Source organism: Malus sylvestris, chromosome 17 (assembly GCF_916048215.2).
Source record: "Malus sylvestris chromosome 17, drMalSylv7.2, whole genome shotgun sequence".
Classification (NCBI taxonomy): domain Eukaryota; kingdom Viridiplantae; phylum Streptophyta; class Magnoliopsida; order Rosales; family Rosaceae; genus Malus; species Malus sylvestris.
This window is the reverse complement of record NC_062276.1, coordinates 12,576,228-12,600,983: the sequence shown is the minus strand read 5'-3', so window position 1 is coordinate 12,600,983 and position 24,756 is coordinate 12,576,228. Positions and strand designations below refer to the sequence as shown.

Below are 24,756 nucleotides of genomic sequence, written 5' to 3'. Positions count from 1 at the left end.
CTTTGGTTTTACTGACCCACTCAATTTTGTTTTGCGCCCCTCCAGGTTCTAGTTGGTAGTTGGTGGCTCACGAGGTTTTCTTCGGCGTTCTGACAGACTTCCTGCATGTAGGACTCACCTGCGGGTGTTGTAATTTAATTATAGTCCTACTTGACTGCACCTAGTATTTATGCTCTGAAATTGTGTACTGCACACTTAAACTCACTCTAGCATGCTAGTTGGATATTATTGCTAGTATTTGGTTTTCGTTTATTCGTATTTCTCTTATCTTTTGCTTCCGCGTCGCACTTTTGGTTACGTCACGCTCACGTGACGGCCATCACGCCTTGATTCTAGGATCGGGGTGTGTCACTATGAGCACCGTAGCGGGGCGTAAACTTGTCTTAAGGACAAAGTGTTCAGCACTTGCCTTGACCGTATTTTCTAGGTTTTTCTAATCCATTATGTCATTTTCATTTAATATTGGTTACTCATGTGCATACATTAATTTTGATATATAATTGCATGAATTACATTAATTTTGATATATAATTGCATGAATTATTTCTTAAATTTTTATGTGATTTAATATAGCAATTAGACTCCAATTTTTCCAACAATCTTAAGACAAGTTTCTTGGTTTGATTGCTGTTTTTGTTTTGAGAATAATATGCTTCCGTGACAAATTAAAAGTTGATCATAATGGCATGATCTTTCTTTCAGATTTATTCTATCATGTTTTTGTACTATAGATTATTTTTTGTGGTAGAATAGTCTGGTATGTAGTCTTGGTTTCTTGCAAAACTGTTTGTTTGTATTCTTGTCTAGTTGGTTACTTCTTTGCCATGCATCAAGTTTCAGTTTGTAAAGTAAGGTTGCCCATCGATGTGAAAGGTCTTAGGTTCGAATCTCGTGGATGACGAATTCGATACCAAATTAGGTTGCCCATCGTGTGGCATAGCCAAACTTCTCCTCACCTTAGTGTAAAAATATCAATGTATTAAAAAAAAATTGACATCTTGATTTTAAAGTCTATTAAAATCCTATGAAGTCATAGTTTGACTAAATTTAAAGTATAAACTTAAAACTAGTAAATTATTGAGGAGACTATGTTTAGTTCTTTTGATTGGAGATGATATATAAGTATGACCAGATATTGTTTATTAAAAAAAAAATATTTTGCAAGGCTATAATTCTAGACGGGGCTATATTAGCCATTTTCGTTGAAGATGACCTTAAGTTTCTAGTTTCGTATCCGGTCATTTTTTCACTTGGTACATGTTATAAGCCAGTTCCATCTCTAAATTTTCTGTAAAACAAAGGAATCTCCACTAAAAATTCTGTAACTTAGATCTCAAAACAACTCTAGAGGAGTCGATAAAATAAATGAATTTTCACATATTCTTTTCTTTTTTCTCCAACGGATAAATTCTAATTCAAATTAGGGTTCGAGACTACTGGAAATGCCCTTACCATTTCACCTTTAAGAAAGTTTGCCCCATATCTTAATTATCAAACATCAATAAAACACCGTCCCCAACTCATCCCCACCGTAGTCAGCGAACAAGCAAGCATCACCAAATCATTCGATAATGTTTTAGCCTCCTCAATTAGTTTAGACTGAAAGGAAAATTTTAATCCCACATGTGAGGCTCATTGTTTTTCTTTTAACGGGAAACTAATGGAAGTTTAGGTGTGGACTATTATGACTAACGGGACTCACCATGTCATTAATTGACAGCTTTTTAACCACAAAGTCATATTGAAAGTGCGATGTCACGGCATGGACCATGAAAAAAATTGGGCATATGTTAATTGCTAGCAAGTGCTGCACAGCCTGCACTCCAGCTCCTTGACTTCCATGGTTAATGATCCATTCTCCTTCCGACTTTCTCAAGGATAATTGGTTCTTCCCTGTCTGTGAGGAACAAATTGTACAAACCAAATCCCACTGCAAATCCCATAGCTTCTCTTTTCAAAAACATTGGAAGAAATTTGGCTCATTTGTTTTATTAAACGCATGGTGCCAACTGATAGGATACCTACGAGTATGAAAATGCAACAAAAAAAAAAATTCACAGGAACGAAGGTGAAATTCCAAATAAAGTACATGAACCATAATGCAATTTAGTTTTTTTATTTACAGCCCAAGCCACATAAGTGAGTAAAAACATGGACTTCTCGCTTACAAATAAAAAAGAATATTATTAAACTAAATTTGAGTTCTTGCATTGGAGAATTCCGGCATACATCGATCCTTGCATTAAAGTTACAAAATCCGCCCCCTCTCCAAACACAAACCCAAACCTTGCAAATTTTAGCCACCGGTCCTTTGCTTTGGCTTGGGGTCGGCGATAGCCTCTCCCGCCTCCTTCTAGCGTTCCCCTCCTCCTAGCCTCTCCACTCCCCACTTCCTACCCCTCTCCACTCGTAGGTGGTGATGGGTTAATAGATGGACTCAAGCCTACCGGATTTTGTTTTATCGGATTTGTGTAGCATTAGTGTAGGTTTGTTTGTACTGCTTCTAGTGGGTAATGTCTCACCTTATGAGTGATGTGGCCAGTTTGTGAGCAATGGTTTGATGTGACCTCGATTGTCAGACTTGGTTTTTCATTGTGGCCTCTCTTTGCCAAGTTATGGTTTTGATGTAGTCTTGCTTGTTTGGCGGTGACATTACATGGGTTGCGGTATAGATCAATTATGTATGCCGTCTTTTTGCCAGATTTATACTGACAGTGCTAGTGCGTGTGGTTGTGGTTGCTAATTAGGAGGTTATTATTAACTCCAGTGTGTGTGAATTACCTCCAGATCAATTAATTTGGTCACGAGAGATTATACCCATGTTGCAACTCTTGTAATTATTGTGGACTTTTTGTAATTGTGATTCAATAATGAAATTTTACTATCGTCTCTTGTCAAAAGAAAAAAGAGTTGCAAAATTACCAGAAAATATTTTGTATGATAAATTTGTAAGTGCTAATTTTGTAACAATCTTAGATATTCATATTTGCCCTTACGGGCCATCATGGACTGAGCCCAAAATTTCCGGCCCAAATCCCCTTTGATAACCCATTGAAACCGACCTAGCGGTGGTCTTCCACTTAGAAAACCACACCAAATTCTGAGAGAAAAAACTCACTTCTTCTAATCTAGTATTCTCAGAGAAGAAATGGGGATTGTGGAAATGCTTATTGAATTACAATGAACATATTCTCAACCGCTGTTTCTGCACGTTGCCAACTTTTTTTCTTCTGATTTAAGAAAGAAAGCTTCATCTGAAGATTTTTTCCCCAATATTTTGTTTTCAGTAATAATGTGGAAGCAAGGAAACAAGTCAAAGGCATGGAATGGGCCTCAAACACGTTGGGTTGCATTTCTGGCAGTGTGTTTTACACTATTTCTTCTGGTTTCGTATTGTCGGTTGGCAACACTGATCAAAAGACCAGTTCATTGCTTGGACTTCCAGAGGAAAAGTGGAATAGCTTTGACTCAGTGGTGAAATTTTCTCCAACCTTAGAGTTTCCAAATGGAACGGAAGTAATATGGCAAATACCAGATTCGCCTAAAGCACTTCTTTTTCTGGCTCATGGTTGCTGAGGTAGAGCTCTATATTTTTGGGATAAATCTTCTCACTGCCCTGACTGCATTGGTTTGCCAGAGGAACGGCTAATTGCTCTTCATGCTCTTGCCCGAAAGTTTGCTGTCCTTACTATATCAAGTGCAGGGACATGCGGGGCTATGGGGAAGGAGATAATTGTTGTCAAGGATATCATCAGATGGTGGGTTGAGAAAAACAAGCTTGAAAAGCTTCCTCTTGTTGCTAAGGGGGCCTCTTCTGGGAGATACTTTGTTTCTGTGCTTGCCACTGTGTTGAAGTTCAATAGTATTGCAATCATGATTGCTGAAGGGGTGTTTGATCAAATGAAAATCGAGAGCTACCCCCCTACACTTTTCATGCACATGCCCAAAGATATAGTTAGGCAGAAAAAGATAGACAAGCACATGAAAATTTTGAAAAAAGAAAGGTGTTGATGTTGCAGAGATTGAATGCATGGAGTTCCCCTTGTCGCCACATTTGTTAGCTGATAGAATCCCAGGTCTTGATCAGTCTGTTTCTGCTAAGTTGTTTGAACTCTTCCGGAAAAAGGGTTTTATCGATGAGAACGGATATATGAAGAATGATGGTCGTAAAACACGTTGGAAAGAAGCTGTCAGAGAGAGTAAAATTGTTTCTCTAGACGACCATCTGACCCATTATATCCAGGAGGAGTTAAATCTTGCATTTGCGTATCATGAAATGGCTAGCTTGCACGCTGACAGGATGTTTAAATGGTTTGAATCTCATATGAAGTAACTGCTTGTCAAATTCTCCCTTGATTTGCCTGATTCGGTGGATCTGGCCCCGGCTTTGTAGTAATTTAGAGGGTACGTACGGCGTAGCACCAGCTTTGTTTTCAGTACTTTGTCTTGGAAGGGATTAGGAAAACACATCTTCAATCGTTCTTTTGGATAAATCTGAACAAACGATAACCAGTAGGAAAATAAGAGCGTAAAAACTCGATAGCTATTCTGTATTACTGTATCCTGGTTGATCTTGAGTGTCATATTTGATTGACTAACCATGTAATCACAAGCACGAGATAGAGATGCACCACCTATGTCTAGTTGTTCAGGGAGAATTAGAGCCCGTTTGGGACTACTTTTGTCGGAAGCACTTTTGCTCATGCTTTTGCTAGACGTGCTTTGTAAAAAAACACGTCGAAATTTATACATCCAATTGCAGGAGAATTATTATGTGCATGTTGGAATTAATGCTGCTTGTACTGAGGGAACATGTGTAGCGATCGAATGGGTTGCACAAGAAACATATGCATCTTGGGACAGGCATCCGTGGGTTGCACAAGAAAATGTCAGAAGCGCAACTCTTAAAGTAAATAGAAGATGGCATTTAGTTGTCTTGTCCCCTAATCCCTAAAACATTTTTAGAGACTAACTTACATGCACTTTCTAGGTTGGACAATGTATGGTCACTCAACTGCTGTCATAAAATCATAGCTACAAGCATCACATCGCAGATTCATCTCCGCCCTCCCCTCCTCCACCCCTTCCGCAATCTCCACGGGAGAACCCTCCGTGGACGGTTCTGTGGACTCTTCATATCTCTCTCATCAAATAAACCTTATTAGATTTAATGTTATTTTGGAGGTTGGAGGGGTGAGTTAAGAGTCAACTGGTTTTCATGGGGCAGAAACTAAAAATAGGCTTTAGCCAAAATGATCCTTGAAATTGGCATAACTCCTCATTTTAGTCTTTGAAATTTGCAATCGAAAGAAGTAGTCCCTGAGTTTATTCACTATAAATCATTTTGGTCATTTCGTGAAAAAATTCAGGTACATAAGCACCAAAATGACAAAAATACACAATTTAATAAATAAAGGGCCAAAATGAATTGAAAAAATTTGAAGGTATTTTTGTCATCGCTTTATTTAACAAATATTTTTCACGGAATGATCAAAATGATTGGCGGAGTATTGATTTTAACAAATATTTTGACCTTAAGGACAACTTCTATCAATTTTAAATCTTATAGACCAAAGTGAAAAATTATGTTAATTTAAGAACCATTTTGAATAAAAAAAAACTTTAAAAATATGCGGATAATAATGGCGCCATTCTTTTTTAGGAAAACTAATGAAAATTGCTTGAAAACTTTGAGTTTTAATGATAAGGACAAAATAAAGGGTAAAGTGAATAGTACCAGGATTGACTTTTTAGTGTAAAAATGTGGTTTTTCGTTAAAGTGAACAGTACCGCGGACTTTTCGTTAAAACTCCCTTCTTTTTTCCCCCTTTGACATATTTCGTATATTTCCTTTTTGTTAGTTGGGTGGGTATCCATTTATTATTGTATTTAATCCTTCATTGTACTATTAAGTACATTTAATATATGAGTCCAGATCCTCTTTGTGATGATCCTTGAGCTTCGTGAATCATGTCAGTTTATCGTACATCATATGATCAGAAATTATTTTAAATATTTTTATTTAAAAATAAACATAAACAGTACTTGACAAAAACTGATCACAAGATATACGATGAACGGACACGATTCACGAATCCTCAAAATCCCCGTAAAATAATCCGGAGAGGATTTAATTGATTAAGCTTGTTTCTCTATTTGACCTTGGCTGGGACTTGCATCTAACTCAAAGTTCAATTATATGATCTTTGTCGCTCATTTAGCTCACACAAAGTTTTGTTTTGTTTGTATTGTGTGCCTTTTTACTTAATTATGTACCATGTATTTGCTTTAGCAACGGCTACACATTTGACCAAGACTAGCTTTTGTAATGTTATGTTTTGTGATTTAATGAATTGTGGTCTGGTTCAAAGAGAATGACTTATATGACATGGATACACCGTCACGGTGACGTTCTGTGCTAGTAAAATAAAGACATGTAAGCTTTTACCACATGTCCTTATTTCATTAGCATGGGATATTACATAGGGATGTACTCATGTTATGTAAGTTGTTCTCATGGTTCAAATGTTTTTGGTTAATTTAGCTGGATGTGTCCTCCTTTTAAACATTATATTATGTTGAGAAAAGTTTGAACATGTCATTTAAGAGGGCATTCTGCAGATACAGGGGACCAAGGAAAGCTATATATATCTCATCAATCTTTGTGGAAAATGACTTATATATAGAATGGGTTCACCGTCGCCATGGTGTCTGATTTCAATGAAACAATGACATGTGTAAGTTTTTCAAACACATGTCATTGTTTTAGTGGATCGTGACACTAAGTGACGGTGAACCTATTCCATGTAAGTTGCTCTCATCTTTATGGCTTGGCACTCCCATTCAACTGCCTCACTCCCTAGTTTTTAGTAATCCCTTCTTAAACTTCTTCAATCAAAAGTGGACTTAATGATGTAGACTTTTGTTTGACATAGCCGTATTCTAAATTAATATTCTAATCTATGGGGAGGGGGTATTTGAACTCTGGTGACCTGAATAATTGGCCTTACTCACGTATGCAACATGGTGATCCATTTAGAAAGGGAGGGAAACTAGGATTTGTATATGATTAAAACTTTTGTTATGTTTCTTCTTCCCGTTAACAGTCCTAGCATTTTTATTTCCGTTATGTTCTTGTGCTTGTGTTTTGCATTTTCTACAGATATCCGTTCGAGTATGATTAGCACGCGAGTAAGATGTCATTAGGAGAAGGAGATTGATTACAACTTGGAGATTTCATGCTTTCACTTAACAAGAAATGGTCCGTACTGATAATTTAAGACGGCGGTCCTCACATATTTTCTTTTCTGCAACACGAAAGACGCGTTCAGCAGTATGAGGCTATGAGCTGCAGAGGTACCACTATAGTTTTATTAACATGTTATTTTTACGTGAATTTCATCTACTTTTTTTCATAAATTAACATTGACATATCATTTTCACATTAATTGAGTATCTAAAATTTGGGATTCGTTTTAGCGCTTGTAGTACTGTTGCTTCTATTTATGTTGCATGAGATATGAACTCAATAAAATCTTGAATTATATTAAATTAAAAACTAATTAAGATGATCAAAGCTAAGTATTAAATAAATGTAAACCAAAGTTTGCATATCTTAACATGCTGTAGCTGCAAATTTGATTAGAAACTAAGACCGTAACGTTCTAGAATAATAACAAACAAACACTCTGAAGTCTCTCTTAAGTAGTCTTAGATATAAGTAATTAAACAACTCATAAAGATTAACTTTGAACTTAAATTAAATGAAAGCAAATGATGATTGTGATTGAGATCAGGCTCTGGGCTTGAGTTTTCCTTCGTTGGCAAGCTTGAAAACGCGGGCTTGAGTTGCTGCAGCCTTGTTTGATCCAAGTGCACTGACGAAGCTGTCCCTGACTTGGTTGGTGGTGAAGTGGAACCTGTTATCCACCATGGCATTCAACAAGGCAGCAGTTCCTTGTCTGTAGAGCTCTCCTAGCCCGTCGGTGCGGGTGTTGGAAAGTGCCTGCGGGAGGCTCATGGTGCCGGATCCGATCCCTGGAAGACTAGACACGCCAAAAGAATTGCCCAAAGTTCCCCACCAGCCCAACAGACCCCATATTAGTGTGGGGTGGCTCCCCCAATAGCTGCAAAACGAGGCAATTTATGAATTAGGGATGAAATTTAAGTTATGAATATGTACCATTTTTGTACGTGCTCATTTTACCATCTACAACATCTGGTACATAGTTGATATGTGGTCAAATATCAACCAAATAATAGTAATGTGCCAAATACTGTAGATTGATACTAGTTACCAGCTAATCACTGCGTATTATTTAAACCAGTTACTTACTTGCATGTGAAGGGTGGAAGGGAGTTGGGGCCAGGAAGAAAAGGAGGAGAAGGGATGATTGGGGTGTTTGGGTCAATTGGTGGGGTTCCAATGTCTGGGATCGGGGGGCTTAGAATGACTGGGGTGGGAGGGGTACCAATTTCTGGTGTGGTTGGGGGGCTGCCACCATAAGTTGGTGGCGGAGAGTAGTAGTAGCCACCACCGCTTGGAGTTGATGGAGTGGATGGAGTGGATGGAGTGCTAGGGTCATGTGATGGAGTTGGGTTGTGGTGTGCTGGTGGGGTGCCACAGTTGGAAGGTGGTGATGGTGTAGGGTTGTAGCTTCCACCACCTCCATGAGACGGGGGGCTTTGAGAGCCGCCACCGTGTGATGGTGGGCTGGAAGGAGTTCCGTGTGAACCTGAATTAGTAGGAGAGGTCATGAGAACACATATTAGTGAATGCTTGACATAATATTATTTGAGAGAGAGAGAGAGAGAGAGAGAGAGAGAGAGAGAGAGAGAGAGAGAGAGAGAGAGACCTCCAGGGGGGCTGCCGGAGTCGGGGTCTGGTGGAGAGTAGTAGTTCTTCTGGTCTTGGACAGTGGAGGACATGACAGAGATGACCAAGTTCTGGGAAAGTAACCCAACAACCAAAGGCCATAGAATCAAAGAGGCAGCATTGCTTCTCAATCTCCCCATTTTTGTCTGCTTGCTTTGGAGAGTAAGGAATTAGCGAGAAGAAGGGAAGAAGGGTGGTGGAGTAAGTGTAGGGAGGAGGAAGAGGGTGAATATATAAGGGAGAAGTTAATATTAGCAGGTGAATGAGTGGTGTAGTTAGTTGCTGTGTTGAAGGTGCATTTACTCCTCCTACTTACTCCCTTGTGTTTCATACAGTAATGGTATCAACTTCTCAAGTTGCTAGCTTTTGAGACACATACCATAATCTCTCTCTCTCTCTCTCTCTCTCTGATATGGGTGTTGACATAATATTGGTTGTGATCTGGACAGATTGTATAACTGGGATTAGAGAGCTCATTGCTTTTTTCTTTCTTGATGAAGTCTTTACTTCCACAATTGAAGTTTACAGAGCATGATATTACATAAAATTATAAATTTAACCAAGAAAAAACTTATATCCCCTCCCCTAGCCTTGTGGGTAGTACAATATTTGGAAACCAATGCATGATCGGCCTTCAGCTGGGGGACTTCTGTAACGTAAGTACACTATCATTGCAACGTCTCGTGTAAATGATATAATGATATAAGTAGGTTTCTCTTCATTTATATGATTGTCAGAAGACACCACGGTACATCGGTAACCATGCCACATGAACGTTCTCCTTCAACTAGCTTGTTTTTTTTTTTTTTTTAAATTTTAATGAAATTCTTATCCAATATAAAAAATTGGGAGCGAGGTTTGAACTTGAGTGTAGCAGAGAAGCACATTGCTCTAACCAGCTTAGCTAAGCCTAAATATGCTGAAGTGTGTCTTGCTCATGGTCTAAAATATCAGTAGTCCAAAAACATGAAAATTTTGATGGAAATATCGGGATATTATCGATATCGATAAAAATTAAATAAAAACCACGGAAATTGTAAGAAAAACTTGGAAATTTTTATTGAAACTTTGCAGGATGTTTATTTAGTCAATTATCTATTAGTTTATCACAAAAAATTGGAAGGAAATACATTGCATGATGGATTTAACTGATTTAAGTTGATTATATAGCAAGCTGGCAAACATTGTGAGTGTAGAAAATATGTAGTAATTAATGAAAGAAGTTTAAACACACCATAATCATTTATATATAATGAATTAGTACAATATTTTACACTTTATACATTGCATGGTAAGATACATGAGTGACTTAGTACCACATAGAGTTCCTATGAGGTTCAAAATTTTCACTATCTTCATCATCTCTATATGTAGAGTAAGTGTATTGTGAAGAGTAGTCAGCAACCATGACAATGGCTTTCAAGAACCAAAACCCAAAAGTCAATAGGAAACTGAATACTTCGGTATTTTTTGGGATTTCGGGATTACCAAACAAATGGGATTTGGAAACCAATCCCATATCGAAAATTTCGGTATTTTTTGGGATGGTTTTGGTTTGGGTTTGGGACTTTTTTCGGTTTGGTTTGGGATTTTCGGGAATTTTTTCCAGCCCTACAAGTGACCAAATAAAAAATAGAAAAATTAAAAACCACATGCCATTGACTAAGTAATTAATTGACACAATTTAAAATATAATACCACAAAAAAATTGGAATATGTGCAAATTTGTTTCTTGCAAAAGAATTTAAAACAAAACCATATATATAAATATTTTAGCATATTTTCAGAAAAACATAAGTGATATGGTGGTCAAGGCGTTGAAGGAGTCAAATGGGACGGGTTCGAATCCCTCTATGCTCAAGATTGAGATTTTTCAGAAATTTTCAAGTATTTTTATGGGTTTCATTTCGTGATATTATATATTAACGATAATTAAGGAGATAAGTCATGAAATATCGTCATCTAAAAAAAATGATAATATATTATTGATATTTTGGTCCATGGTCTTGCTTTGCTATTTAAGATAAAAACCCTGAATAGAGCCTGAACCCAATTTGAAATAATCTCAAAACCAAGTCAAGCCTTGACCAACCTGTCAATTTTCCAATATCATTATACTTGTATTAGCTCATCCTGGTCCCAATTCAACCTGAACGGATGATGTGTTAAACATGAGATTATGCATTAAGTTAATTACAATATGGTACATAAAATTGTTTCGGAAATAGTGGAGCCCTACCCATAAATTTGTGTAAATTGCGATGGGCCACATGAAAGATTTCCAAAGTACTTTTCACATCCATCTCCTCTCTACCATCTTCATATTTGTGATGGATTGGAAAATTGGAAACCATTCAATCCATATACATGAAGATCTTTGTGATTGTTGTTGGATAAGGAAATTAAAACTGGACTGACTTCTTGCCGGGCATCACATTTTTGAAGATTTGGTCACGGTTTCATGCAAATTCCATACCTTGGTCTGCTTATAAATTTGCAGCTAGCTAGCTCAAAATGTTGCAGTGGAAATTGTAGCTAGGAAAATATATATGTTAAGGTATGGTATATAATATTTTCTTCAACAAGTATGGTACATTTGTGTAACAGATGGCAACGACTAAAATTTCTAGAGAGAGAGAGAGAGAGAGAGAGAGAGAGAGAGAGAGAGAGAGATGAAGTGGGTTCTGTTACTGTATGAAGGTTAATGAGATTTGCAGAGAAGTAGCTGAGATTGCACAAATGTGTGGGGAGGGGAGAGTAAAGAAGACAGCGAAGTAGGGTATTGTATAGGGTTTTGCAATTGAATTTCTTTTCAAATTTCAAATCTGCGATTGACCATAAATTTTAGAGTGAACTATCGATTCACTCCCCAAACTTTCACTTAACTTTCGATTTCCCTCCTGAACTTTTCTATTGGAAAATTAAGGACTCAAACTAATTTTTTTAGCCGATTTGCCCCCTACCTTTAGTTTTTCATATATTCCATCCATATTTCTGTTAAATGAGATCATGTGCACAACATGTGAGAGTAGTTAAGTCATTTCACTCTTAAAAATGATTAAAAAACTGAAAATAAATAAAAAAACAAAACTTTCCGTCTATTTTTTCCCGCTAATTCCTATCCTCAATTTTATTTTATCCTCTCATTCCTATGCATGAGAAATGATATATGGTGTTATTGTCTTCATAAGTAGCTAAGTTAGTCTTTTTGTTGAAGCATGTACTACCATTTTTATTTTCTCTAACAAATTAATAATTTGACAAATGCTCATGGTGTTATTGTCTCCAAAGCAGTGCATTAATATAAGAAACATGTTCATAATACTCATAAAAAATGCTCAAGATAATTACATACTTTTCATAATGTCATAATAATCCCAATACAATTTCACAAAATGATCCTTAAGAAGTTGGAAAACATAAGAGATTTTACCATTCATAAGGTATATAACCCATAGAATCTCGATTACAAAATATGGGCATTCCACTTAACCAAACACAAGCAAAATAAGGTTTTAGTTATCAAAACAAGAGCACAAACATTATGCTCAAAACGCACATGACACATGGAGATCAAATACACTTTCCATGGTCTTCCTCATTTGGTTGGAATCTTGTACCAAAACCTATTTTCATTTCTGATGGCTGAGTAAGGTTGAGGGTGTTATGTTTTCCAACTTCTTAAGGATCATTTTGTGGAATTGTATTGGGATTATTATGACATTATGAAAAGTACATAATTATCTTGAGCATTTTTTATGAGTATTATGAGCATGTTTCTTATATTAATGCATTGCTTTAGAGACAATAACACAATCAACATTTGTCAAATTATTATTTTGTTAGAGAAAATAAAAATGGTAGTACATGCTTCAAGAAAAAGACTAACTTAGCTACTTATGAAGACAATAACACTATATGTCATTTCTCATGCATAGGAATGAGAGGGAAAAATAAAATTGAGGATAGAATTAGCGGGAAAAAATAGAGGGAAAGTTTGTTTTTTATTTATTTTTAGTTTTTTAATCATTTTTAAGAGTGAAATGACTTAACTACCCTCACATGTTGTGCACATGGTCTCACTTAACATAAATATGAATGAAATATATGAAAAACTAACAATAGGGGGCAATCGGCTAAAAAATTTAGTTTGTGTCCTTAATTTTCCAATAGAAAAGTTCAAGGGGAAAATCGAAAGTTAAGTGAAAGTTCAGGGGGTAACTCGACAATTTACTCTAAATTTTAAGCATACAAAAGAAACCGAGCGATTATTTTACTATGCTCTAGTGTATGCTATAGATCATGATTTTTAACCGTTTGGTTGTTGAATTCTTGACCAAGAATATGACGGCCAAAAATTCTGATGTACAAGACCTGGAGCATATAGAAAATCCCAAGAGAGAGTACGACATGAGAGTGATGAGATTTCACTTCAAGTTTTCAACCAAAGTTCAATGGCTGTGTAAGAGAGACAGCATGGCCAATGGGGATCCTGAGTTGTCACACATTTAGAGAAAGCCCTACTTAAATAATGGCTGTGCAACAGCGAACTGTGAAGCTCTAAGTTAAATTTATAGCAGCAGTGCCAGTGATCGATGGCAAGGCCTATGGAGCTTGCTAGCAACTAGCTTAGCTAGAAACTGATGAAAGCTTTCATGTGAACTGAAATAATAAGAGGGTTTCTGGTGGTCGTTGAAAGCATTAATCCCATAAAATTCTCCAGGAAGTTGATGCAGTAACCAGACAAATATATGACCTGAGAAACTCCTTTGAGCTATTTCAACAGCTCTGGTTGGTTTGGTCTCACATTTTGAGAATGCCAATGACATTTTTTCGCCATCAAAGCCCAAATTTATGATTCTTTTTTCATGTGGGAAATACTACAAAACTTTTCTCTCCTTCTAGGAAAAATATATTCTCATATGATTGAGGCTTTGCACAAGTTTGGGTTAAGTATGGTTATCTAATTAGAGCAATTTTCACACCCGGTGAGATCAAAATAGATAAATAACTTATGAGAGATATTCTACGTATAATAGGGTCGGACACCCATACTGAATTACAAATGAGTCAAAGAACAATGGGTTTGTCCAATGGTAATCAAGATTAATGATATAACCAAATTCATCAATTCTAAACTCAGAGGCTAATTTGCTATGTTGTAAAAACAATTTTTCTTGACCCAGACCTTTCTTAAATTCCATTAAGATCCCATTTGGTTTTCTTGGGAGAGGAGAGCGTGGGTTTCATTGTCTCTGTAGTATTCAAGTGCTACTTCTGTGCGGTTTCCTGACAGGGGAGAGAGAGAGAGAGAGATCGCAAATATTATAAATACACACAGGTCCCCCATTCGTTTTTGCTACAGAATTATGACTTTACTGCTGCTGTTCTGTGTGCAAAAGTCCAAAAGCCTGAATCTTTCAGAGCAATTCCACCCCTAAAAAAATACGCTAGCATCCAGCCCATTTAATCCATTTAGTGAATGATGATATACCACAATGAATAATAATAGGCCAAATACATCTTCACCCCTAAAACTAAATAGCCTAGTCAATTTTATTAAATTTTTATTATAAAATAATAATTTGATTTTTAATTTCTGACATGATCCTTTCTTCTTCTTCCCACTTTTCTCAAAATGGTCTCTTTGGACTCCCTTCTTCTTTTTCTTCCCTGATTTTCCAACTGTGCGGTCAAGCACAGTTTCACCACTTTTTCTTCCCTTCTTTTTCTTCTCTTCAAACCGCCAAAACTCGTGTGAGATCAGCCAAGTTCGGCCCGACCCAAATTCAAGGGCAGGGGAAAGATTGAAGCTTTCTAGAGGCGGAAAGAGATAAAGATAGAGAGGGAGAGTTTTGGATATGGAAGCTCGAGTTGGGGTGGTGGTGGAGGGAAAACAGAAAGCTACGAATTTAGCTCAGGGAGGCATGTTGGTATCGCCTGGCGTCATGTAGGTCGGGCAAGGGCTCAACACATTCTGAGCCGGCCTAGAGAGGCTGGGTGCCAGCCTATATGCTCGGCTGGAGTGGATTGGCTGGGTGCTGGCCTAAAGGTTCCCCGGTGAAACTGCACTTAAATAAATGTGGTTATAATTTATACCAGCAACTGCTACAACAATCGACTCCCTCTCAAACTACATCCTCAAAATATTTGTGTATATGCATAGCATGGATGGATTCTTGGTTCTGTTCAAATTCTTGGAATAGGAAATGTACTCAAAACCTTAATTACTAGGTACTGCCTTATGGCTACATGATCAAATGAAGTGGATAAGTTAATCAGCGTGAGATCGATGCTTATGCTTTCAGACTGAATATGGACCATTGATTGTGTCCACTCTGGTTGGAATGCTGTAAACACAAAATTTCTGTAGCAAATCAAACAAGAACACGTGTACAAAATAATTGTATTTGTATTAATGAGTTTAGGGTTGCAATCTTTGTTTACAAGGTTGATCCTTTGATTTGATCTCCGAAGATGTGTAGATGTGTGTTGTTGATCCAAGAGTCGCAATGAATTGATCTAGGATGAACGACTGCCACATGGATTTGACTTGTGGCGATGGAAGAACCAGCACAGTGTAGTAGTGCTTGATGATTCTTTTACGGGTTTGAAGAAGAACGCAGAGGGTTTTCTGAGTCTTGTTGAGTGTCTTGGGTGTTTTTTTTTGGGGGGGGGGGGTTTGAGAGCTTCAAAGCTTCAGAGTTTTAAAGCTTCAGCGTATGGCCGTGAATGATTTTTCTGGCCCCCTTTCTTTGTCTTGGAGCCTCGTATTTATAGACTCTTCAAGTCTTGCCTACAGATAGATTTGACCTTGATTGTGGGTTTAATTGACAAAAGAACCAGAACTCAATTTGTGGGTCGATTCGTGATTTGACTCCACCAATTAATATTTGATTAAATTAAATTAAAATCAAATTATTCATTTCTGCCAAATGTTGACATGTGTACTTCTTGATGACTCATCCGATTTTGATGAGTCACGTCCATGTGTACAATTTGTGAGACACATGGCGCATGCCACGTATGTCCTGACATATCGAAACTTTAATGTGTTGGTGAACATTTATTTAAAATTTCGATGTCTACAAATGCATAGTCCATATTCACAATGCTTGAATATGAGTATTTTTCTTAGAATATAAGTGTAACAAAATAACATTACTCGGATTTATATACGCTAACCTATCTTATCTTCCGTATTGGAGGATCATGCACTTAAGGAGAGGTTATCATTTCATGGTGTGTATCTATAAAGCTTATCTTTTCATGGTGTACATATATAAAGCTTATCTTTAGGAATAATATTCCACAAATGGATCCACAAAATTTGGTCCCTAACATGGCTGTGGTTAATTTATGCATGAGGCACCCCCTTCGCATGATGATAAATATGGTTTCTTAGCATTTGGTTTGACCACAATCTTTATAAATTGCTGCATACCTACAATACAAAAATATACAAAAATAAATTTGGTTACTAAATTGCATTGTGTAGGGAGGAGACACTAAAACATCGATAAAGGAGGCACTAAATTACATTTGTGTATCGTTAATTGTTGGTATTGTGTCACTCATATTCTATTTTTAACTAAAAGTTTGTAACAATTTATGCATAAAGCCAAATTACCCAATAATTTGATACTGAACTCAACCTTATAAGAGTCGAACTTAAGACCGTTTTGCTAATAACAAGTATCTCTTGTCGAACAAGTATCTCTTGTCGTTGAAATCAAAATTGGAAAGATTCCACGGTTTTTATCCCCTCTTAGTTAATCTTCATCATCGTATCAGCAACCCTACTTGATTTTTTGGGATTTCTTTTCTTTTCTGTGGTCGGTCATCCATTTCGAAATATGCAACTTACCATGGACGTCGTTAATTGTTTGGATCCACAAATTTTTGGAATAATAATCCACACGTGAATCCACAAATTTTGGTCCCTAACATGGACGTGGTTAATTTGTGCATGAGGCATGCTCTTCGCATGATGATAAATAGCATTGGTTTTACCACACTCTTTATAAATTGTTCCATACATATAATACACGAAATATACACAAATGAAACTCGTTACTGAATTGCATTATGCAGGGAGGAAGCATTAAAAAGTCAATAAAAGGGCACTAAACGTCAATAAATTAAGGGGAACTAAATTGCATTGTGTATTGTTCATTGTTGGTTTTGCGTCACTCGAATTCTATTTTTGATTAAGGCTTTGTTTAAGTCCGATTTAAGCATAAATCTGACATTATTGTGAAGCAATTCCAGCATGGAGACTTTCAAGGTCTCTTCTTATATTTTTCTTAGTATCGTTATTTAAGTTGAAAAGCTAAACTAAACTGCACAACAGCTTGCAATAATTTGGTGCTGAACTCAACATTATAAGAGTCAAACTTAAGATGTACTATATTGCTAGTGACAAGTCTCTTTTGTTGAAATCAACAAGCATGAGAGATTGAAAAGATTCCACGGTTTACATCATGTGTTTGTTAATCTTCATCATTGCATCAGCAACCCTACCAAATTTTTTGGGATTTCTTTTCTGTGGCCGATCACCCATTTCGACAATATGCAACTTAACGTTGAGTCAATGTAACGGGAAAATCTGAGTTGTTGATTTGTGATAAAATAGTCCTGGGACGGTTTACGACTTCATGATTAGTTGACTTTTCTGAAAAAATCAGGGGGTGTGACTTTCTGGTTTTTTTCTTCTATAAAGCTAAAACAATTTGCTCACCTGATACCACATTATAATTAGAACTATAAAATTTCAAACTTTTTTAATCCATGAAATCATCGATGGCAAATGAAATTTGCAATCATTCTTTTTGTTTGTTCTGTTTCTTAGCTGCAACGGTCTTTTTCATTGTTTTCTTAGGGCACAAGAAACGCTGTAACACGAATAAGAAAAGACTGCCACTAGGCGAAATGGGGCTTCCTTGGGTAGGCCAGACAATGGAGTTCTACAAAGCTCAACGGAAGAACAGTTTGTTTGATGATTTCGCTCAACCTCAGATTGCTAAATATGGTAAAATCTTCACAACGCATCTGATGGGATCACCAACTGTGATTGTAAATGGAGCCAATGCTAACAAGTTCCTGCTGTCCAATGAGTTCAAGTTGGTGGTGAGCTCGTGGCCTTCGGCATCAGTTCAGCTGATGGGAAAGGACTCCATCATAGAAAAGCAAGGGGAGAGGCACCGCTACCTGCGCGGACTTATTGGGGCGAGCCTTGGCCAGGAGGGGCTTGAGACGTTGGTGCCTAAAATATGTCACTCTGTGCGGTTGCATTTGGACACAAAGTGGAAAGGCCAGGACTAGATTAGCCTTTACCGCTCGACGAAAATTTTGACGTTTACCATAGTGTTTGAGTGCTTTTTGGGGATCAGTGTGAAGGCAGAGATGTTGGGAATATTTGAGAGAGTTTTGGAAGGGGTTTTTGCAGCGCCTGTTCAAATTCCTGGTTTGAGGTTTTGGAGAGCAAAGAAAGCGAGGGTGGAGATAGAGAATATGCTGATTGAAGTAGTGAGAGAGAAGAGGATGCAAATGGAAGGCAAGATAGAAGCAGAGGAGGAGCAGGGAGGAACATTGCTTTCACAATTGGTGGCTGGAATGATTCAAGGAGAAATCACTGAGGAGAAGGTTGTTGATAATGTGGTGTTGCTTGTTTTTGCAGCTCATAATACTACTTCTTTCGCCATTGCTATGACTTTCAAAATGTTGGCTCAGCATCCTTATTGCCATAGTATTCTACTGAAAGGTATGTAACATTTCGTGCAGTCCAAGTTCATTGATTTCAATCACGAACTTATCGGTGAGTTGCATTTCATTATATCAGAACATGCTGAGATAATGAGAAGCAAAAGACCAGGTGAAAATCTGACACTGGATGACACAAAGAAGATGAAGTATACCTGGCAGGTTGCGCGTGAAAGCATGCGCATATTCCCCCCAATCTTCGGCTATTTTAAGAAAGCCATCGCCGGCATTGAGTATGAAGGCTTTACCATACCTAGAGGATGGAAGGTATATGCTTTCTGCTTTGTGCCTTGCATTTTTACACCGGTGTGTACTTACAGTGCTTGGACTAATTTCTAGTGGTTAATTCCATGCAGGTGTTGTGAACAACATATGGAACACATTACAACTCTGAATACTTTCAAGATCCTCTGAGTTTCAATCCAAGTTGGTTTGAGGAGTCAGTCCCACCGTATGTGTTCCTTCCATTCGGGGGAGGGCCAAGAGTGTGTGCAGGCTACCAACTGGCCAAGTTGAATATCCTTATCATCGTGCATTTCGTTGTTACGTGTTATGATTGATCTTTGCTTTATCCCGACGAGCCCATAACCATGGATCCTCTTCCATTCCTTTCCCATGGGATGCCTATCAGAATTTACCCAAAATTTCCCATAGCGCAACCCGAGAATTCTTGCAACTCAATGCATAAATAGCCAAGCAGGCTCACAGTATCCGAATAAGCAGTGAAGTACGGTTTTCTGAGTCAATGTTTCATCCCATAAGATGTGAAGACTACATTGTAACTTATATTTCAAAGAGCTATTGTAAATACATTAAACATATGAAGATTTACATTGAAAGAAGATAACATAGATTCCTAATCAAGAATCATGAGCTAATCATTTCAAACATCTTTGGCCAAAAAGGTCCTTCAAAATAACAACTCATGGGAAATTTGTCGCATGGTTGGTCGAGATTGTGGATTCGTTCGCAAGCACGCATGTGCAAGGTTTGCAACAGTGATCACTTTTTCCACAACATGATTTCCCGGAGGCGGGAGCCTCTTGTCCAAGACATCGTTCAGTTGTATAGGTTCAGGTGTTGATGTTGATGAAAATGACAAAAAATAGGAGATGAGGTCTCCGGGATGCTTTCCCATGATCATTTCTAGTGCTACCACTCCAAAGCTATAAACATCACATTTCTCATTTGCTTCCATCGTGTATGCTAACTCTGCAAAACAAAGACCCAAGTCATGATGAGTAAAAGCAGGAAATAAGTACTTATGTCAAATGGAAGAATTCAAGCAGAAGATAAGTACCTGGAGCACTGTATCCGAATGTGCCTGCAAATGAAGTCCAATTTGAAGTCTCAAGATTCAAGAGCTTAGCTGTACCAAAATCGGAAACATAAGCTCCATATTCCAAGTCTAGCAAGATGTTCTTACTTGAAATGTCTCGATGTAATATCGGAGGTGAACAATCATGATGCATATACAACAATGCATTAGCAACATCCTTCACAGCATTCACCCTCTCAATCCATCCAAACTTAACTGCATGGTTTTCGTCGGTCAGTATCTTTTGCAAGCTTCCTCCGTCTACGAAATCATACAACAAAAGAGGGTGCTGCGGATGCGAACAGAAACCATAAAGCTTCAAAATGTTTCTGTGACGAATCTCTGATAGAGTACGAACCTCACTTTCGAAAGCCTTGAGGTTTGCCACTCCACTATCCTGTAGCATGTGGAGTTTCTTCACTGCAACAATCCGGCCTGTTTGCAACACAGCCTTATAAACACTTGCATTGCCTCCCACCCCCACACAATATTTGGAGTTGAATCCCTCTGTGGCTTCAATGATGTCTTCATACTCAAGTCTTCCATCATAACTCCAAATCGCAAACTGGTCTTCATTTTGCACTTTTCGTGGATAGCAGACCACGCAAAGAATCCCGGTTACCACAAATACAAACAACAGGATGCCTAAAATAAGGACTACAGTGAAGATAACCGATTTGCTGCTCTTTTTCTCCCCTCTTGTTTCGGACGGACAAACATTCAAACCTGTGGCATTGCCACACAAGCCTGTGTTATTCGCAAAAGCTAGAGCCAAGGCCTTATGGAACGCTTTGTTGTTGGGAAGAGGACCCTCCAAATGATTGTATGACATGTCCACAACTGTCAAGCTCAACATGTTATCGAACATAGATGGGATCGAACCAGAGAGCTTGTTGTGGGAGAGATTCAAGGTTTCCAACTTCATCAAATTTCCAAGTTGTGGTGGGATTTCACTCATCAGTGAATTTTGACTGAGATCGAGAACTTGAAGAGCGTTTATGCTTGCCATCTGAAGAGGAATGCTCTCATTAAATTTGTTTCTGCTCAAGTTCAAGTTCAACAACTCTCTGCACCCGTCTAATTTTTCCGGAATTAGTCCACTGAAATCATTTGCTGCTAAGTTAAGATGTTGTAGATTGGTTAGCAATCCAATCTCCGAAGGCACACTGCCTGAAAGTTTGTTGTCACCTAGGTTAAGGTTGAACAAGGATGTCAACTTCCCTAGTTCCTTTGGGATTGTCCCGGTGAGAATATTCGAAGATAGGTCAAGCACATGGAGCTGAATTGATCCCTTAAACCGAGGTATCTCCCCGGAAATTCTGTTGTTGCCGAGCCTCAAGCTTTGTAAGTTTTGGCACCGCTCCCAGTTTTCTGAAAGCTCTCCATAGAATTTGTTGTAACTTAAATCGACATAAATTAGTTTCGGATAAATGCCAAACTCTTGAGCTATATTTGCTGTCAGCTGGTTCCTCTCAAGCCTCAATCTAACTAAACTGGTGCAGTTCCTCAAGCTTCTAGGCATGGGGCCTGTCAACTGATTGTTGTGTGCTGTAAACAGTTCAAGGACTCCGCTGATGCATATATCGTGGGGAATGCTGCCAGAAAAGTTGTTGTTGCTAAAAAACAACTGCTTCAAAAATGTAAAATTATTCAGTCCTGAAGGAAGAGAGCCATTGAGTTTATTATCCACCAATCCCAAATGAGTAAGAAATTTGAGCTTTCCTATTTCAGGTGGGATATTTCCAATTAATTGATTTCCCATCAAATACATCTCCTTGAGGCTACTCAGGTTGCCTATAGTGGAAGGAATTGCGCCGGAGAAATTGTTGAGTTGAAGGGCAAGAACAGTTAAGCTGGACAGGTTTCCGATTGCTTCTGGAATCGAACCCATGAGACTGTTAAACGCTACATTGATCACACTGAGTGAATTCAGCATGCATATTTCTGTAGGGAGATTTCCAGAGAGATTGTTTTGTTGGAGGGACAGAATGGTTAAGTTGCCCAACATTCCAACTTCATGTGGAATGGACCCGTTGATGTTGTTTCCAGCAAGATCAAGGATTTGAAGGCTTTTCAAAAACCCTATCTCCAACGGGATTGTTCCGAAAATCGCATTGTGGCTCAGGTTAAGGCTCATGAGACTTGGGAAAGATGAGAAACTAAGTGCATGAAGTGTACCTCTTAAGCCAGAAGCAGTGAGGTTTATTTGTGTTATGCTTTCAAAATTGTTACAAGCAATTCCTTCCCAATTGCATATGCTGTTTCCAACCCATGAAGGCAAGAGGGAGAGACTTGTGCTGTTGTCAAGGCTAGCTTTCCAATTCAGAAGTGCTTCTGCTTCTTGTCCTGATGTTGCTGCTGAAGCTGAAGAATCCAACAAGAGAATGAGTATAATTGGGATGAAAGAAAGTGTTTTTTCTTCTTTGGATGCCATGATTTTAAGTTGTGAGGATTATTTCATTTCTGGAAACCACAAGATGGCTCAAGAAAACCATCTGCCAAATTAAGCTGTTTTGGTATTGAGGAAGAGTTTTGGTGCTCTTATTATATATAAAGGATAAATTACAACAAACTACTTCAACTATAGATCGAATCACAATCTCATACTTCATGTTTAAATATTGCAATGTCATCCTCAATTTATGAATTCGTTTCAATGTCAGACATTCGTTAAGTTTTCTGTCAATGTAGTTGTTAAAGGATGACATAACAGAAACGGGATCTACTCATTCGCCAACTAGAATAAAAAATTAATTAATTAATAAAAAATTATTATTTTTTATTCAATACACTCTTTTCACTCTCCCTCTTGCTCTGTCCCCCAACCTCTCCTTCTCTCCCAACTCTCTCGTCCTTCTCCTTTCTGCAAAAGCAGAAAATCAATGACGGCGTCTGCTGCCGCTGCCGTTGGGGCCAAACTACCACCACTACCCTGCAAACCCACCACCCTGCAAACCCAGAAACGAGAGTCCCTTGGATTTGAGATCCGACATTTGCACCGACGCCCCCACCCCCCCCCCCCCCGGGGGGACACCAGCGATTGTAGGTAGAAGAGGGTCACGGCCAGCCCGAACACCAGATCCGAGGGCAACGGAAGAACCGATGGGTCCACTCGGAAAGGAGCAGAGCCAGCGTGAGCACTAGAAAGAGGAAGAGGGAGGCAGCGGACTGCAGGGACGTGAATCGGTGGAGACGATCGCGTAAGGTTGACATCCACCGCCTGCTAGGGTTCTGGTGCTGTTTAAACTAAAAAGCAAATTACAAGCAAATAATAAGAATTAAAAAAACAGAATTTTGTGACTAATCTCAGTTGGGATATTTTAATTATTCAAATTGAACCAAAGGAAAAACGGAAAGCGATTATCTTCTTTGCTTCTCTCACATCCAAACCAGAGCACAGTAAGAAGGGGAGGACTGAATCATGATATTGACAGGAACCTTCGGGATTGTCGTCATCGAAAAACATGGGGTTGCAGCCAATTCGCTGGCATTGAAACAGAGCTGCCCGCTGACCCTCCATACTCTCTCCTCGGTCTCTCTGTCTGTCTGAGAAAAATACGAGCCTTCAGCGACAGAGATGTACTGGAGAATTGAGATTTGGGATGAGTTTCGCGACGGTGGTAGTGGGATGATGGTGCGGCGACGGAGGATGGACATGGAGGAAATTGGCATGGAGATTGTGGAGTGTTTGGCTACAGTGATTAATTTTGGTTAGGGACTGGGTTTGCAGAGGGTGGGTCCCATATTTTTTAATTAAAATTATTTAAATGATTTTGTTTTTAAATTTTTAATATTTAATTAATTTTTTAATCCGTCTCAAGTCTCGTCGGTATTTAATAGATAAATTGATATAAAAACTAAGAGAGATCTGATATTACAACATATTCGTAAAATGAGATATGATTTTGTAATTTTAAAATATAAGCTATGAAATTATGATTTGACTAATATTTAAAATAATTTTATATAATTTACCCTAATTATATACACGATTTATATATGTCAACATGTATGTAGTGATATGATTGAATTACACGTCTGTTAGTCTTGAATTTATTATAAATTAACACGACACTTGTTCATTGTAATTTTTGAAGAATTTTTTAGTTAAGAATTTTTAACTTTAAAGACAATCTTGATACGAAGGATTTTAGTTAAGAATTTTTAACTTTAGAGACAATTTTGATGGGACAAGTCAATTTCCAAGACTATTTATGATAGAAACCTTTAAATACATCCTCTGTAGAAGACAATGGGACCATGGACGTCCAGGTCCATGATCAATTGCTTTTTTTTTTTTTAATACATCGATATTTTTTACACTAAGAAGAATGAGAATTCGGCTAAATTACACAATGGACAACTTAATTTGGTATTGAATTCGCCATCCACAATATTCAAACTTAAGATCTTTCACTTTCAAGTGAAGAGGAATACTACCAGACCATAGTACTGAATGGCGATCAATTACTTTATTAAACGCAAGAAAAAAGTTTCTTTGTGTATAGTATAGTATTGGCTGGTGGTCGTGTGAATGCTGAGAAAAGTGAGAACATAGACATGAAATTCTCATTGAAAGACTTGAGGTGGACCAAATACGAATGCTAGTGGTGTCTTAAAACATGTGTTTAATTAGCTTTAACAAATTAGAGAGGTGCAACGCACTAGGGCAGCGCAGCAGCCTCATCCATACAGACAAATATTAGGTTCAAATTTTAGCCGCCTCGGAATAGATTTTGTAATTTGACCTTTGACTTTTTGTCAAAATAGGTGCCAAATTCGAATTATCTGACTAATTCTA

The 24,756-nt window shown here is 37.9% G+C and overlaps 3 protein-coding genes and 1 pseudogene across 3 annotated transcripts; 2 read left to right on the top strand and 2 right to left on the bottom strand.

Moving 5' to 3' along the window:
* The first annotated feature begins 3,292 nt into the window (after positions 1 to 3,292).
* Positions 3,293 to 4,333, top strand: LOC126611206 (uncharacterized; annotated as a pseudogene).
* Positions 4,334 to 7,568: 3,235 nt separating this feature from the next.
* Positions 7,569 to 9,098, bottom strand: LOC126611205 (protodermal factor 1-like). Its single transcript, XM_050279398.1, has 3 exons — positions 8,856 to 9,098; positions 8,336 to 8,735; positions 7,569 to 8,126 (listed from the first exon to the last, which is right to left on the bottom strand). Exons 1-3 carry the CDS (start codon positions 9,013 to 9,015, stop codon positions 7,793 to 7,795), a joined length of 894 nt encoding a protein of 297 aa, XP_050135355.1. The 5' UTR covers positions 9,016 to 9,098; the 3' UTR covers positions 7,569 to 7,792.
* Positions 9,099 to 17,677: 8,579 nt separating this feature from the next.
* Positions 17,678 to 19,075, top strand: LOC126611804 (taxadiene 5-alpha hydroxylase). The gene is given in 3 exon segments (XM_050280156.1): positions 17,678 to 18,638; positions 18,717 to 18,904; positions 18,994 to 19,075. Coding segments are annotated over 3 exon segments (1,158 nt in total). The 3' UTR covers positions 19,003 to 19,075.
* Positions 19,076 to 19,353: 278 nt separating this feature from the next.
* LOC126611204 (MDIS1-interacting receptor like kinase 2-like) lies at positions 19,354 to 23,620 on the bottom strand. Its single transcript, XM_050279397.1, has 2 exons — positions 19,938 to 23,620; positions 19,354 to 19,849 (listed from the first exon to the last, which is right to left on the bottom strand). The coding sequence occupies exons 1-2, from the start codon at positions 22,387 to 22,389 to the stop codon at positions 19,548 to 19,550; spliced, it is 2,754 nt and encodes a 917-aa protein (XP_050135354.1). The 5' UTR covers positions 22,390 to 23,620; the 3' UTR covers positions 19,354 to 19,547.
* Between the last annotated feature and the right edge of the window lie 1,136 nt (positions 23,621 to 24,756).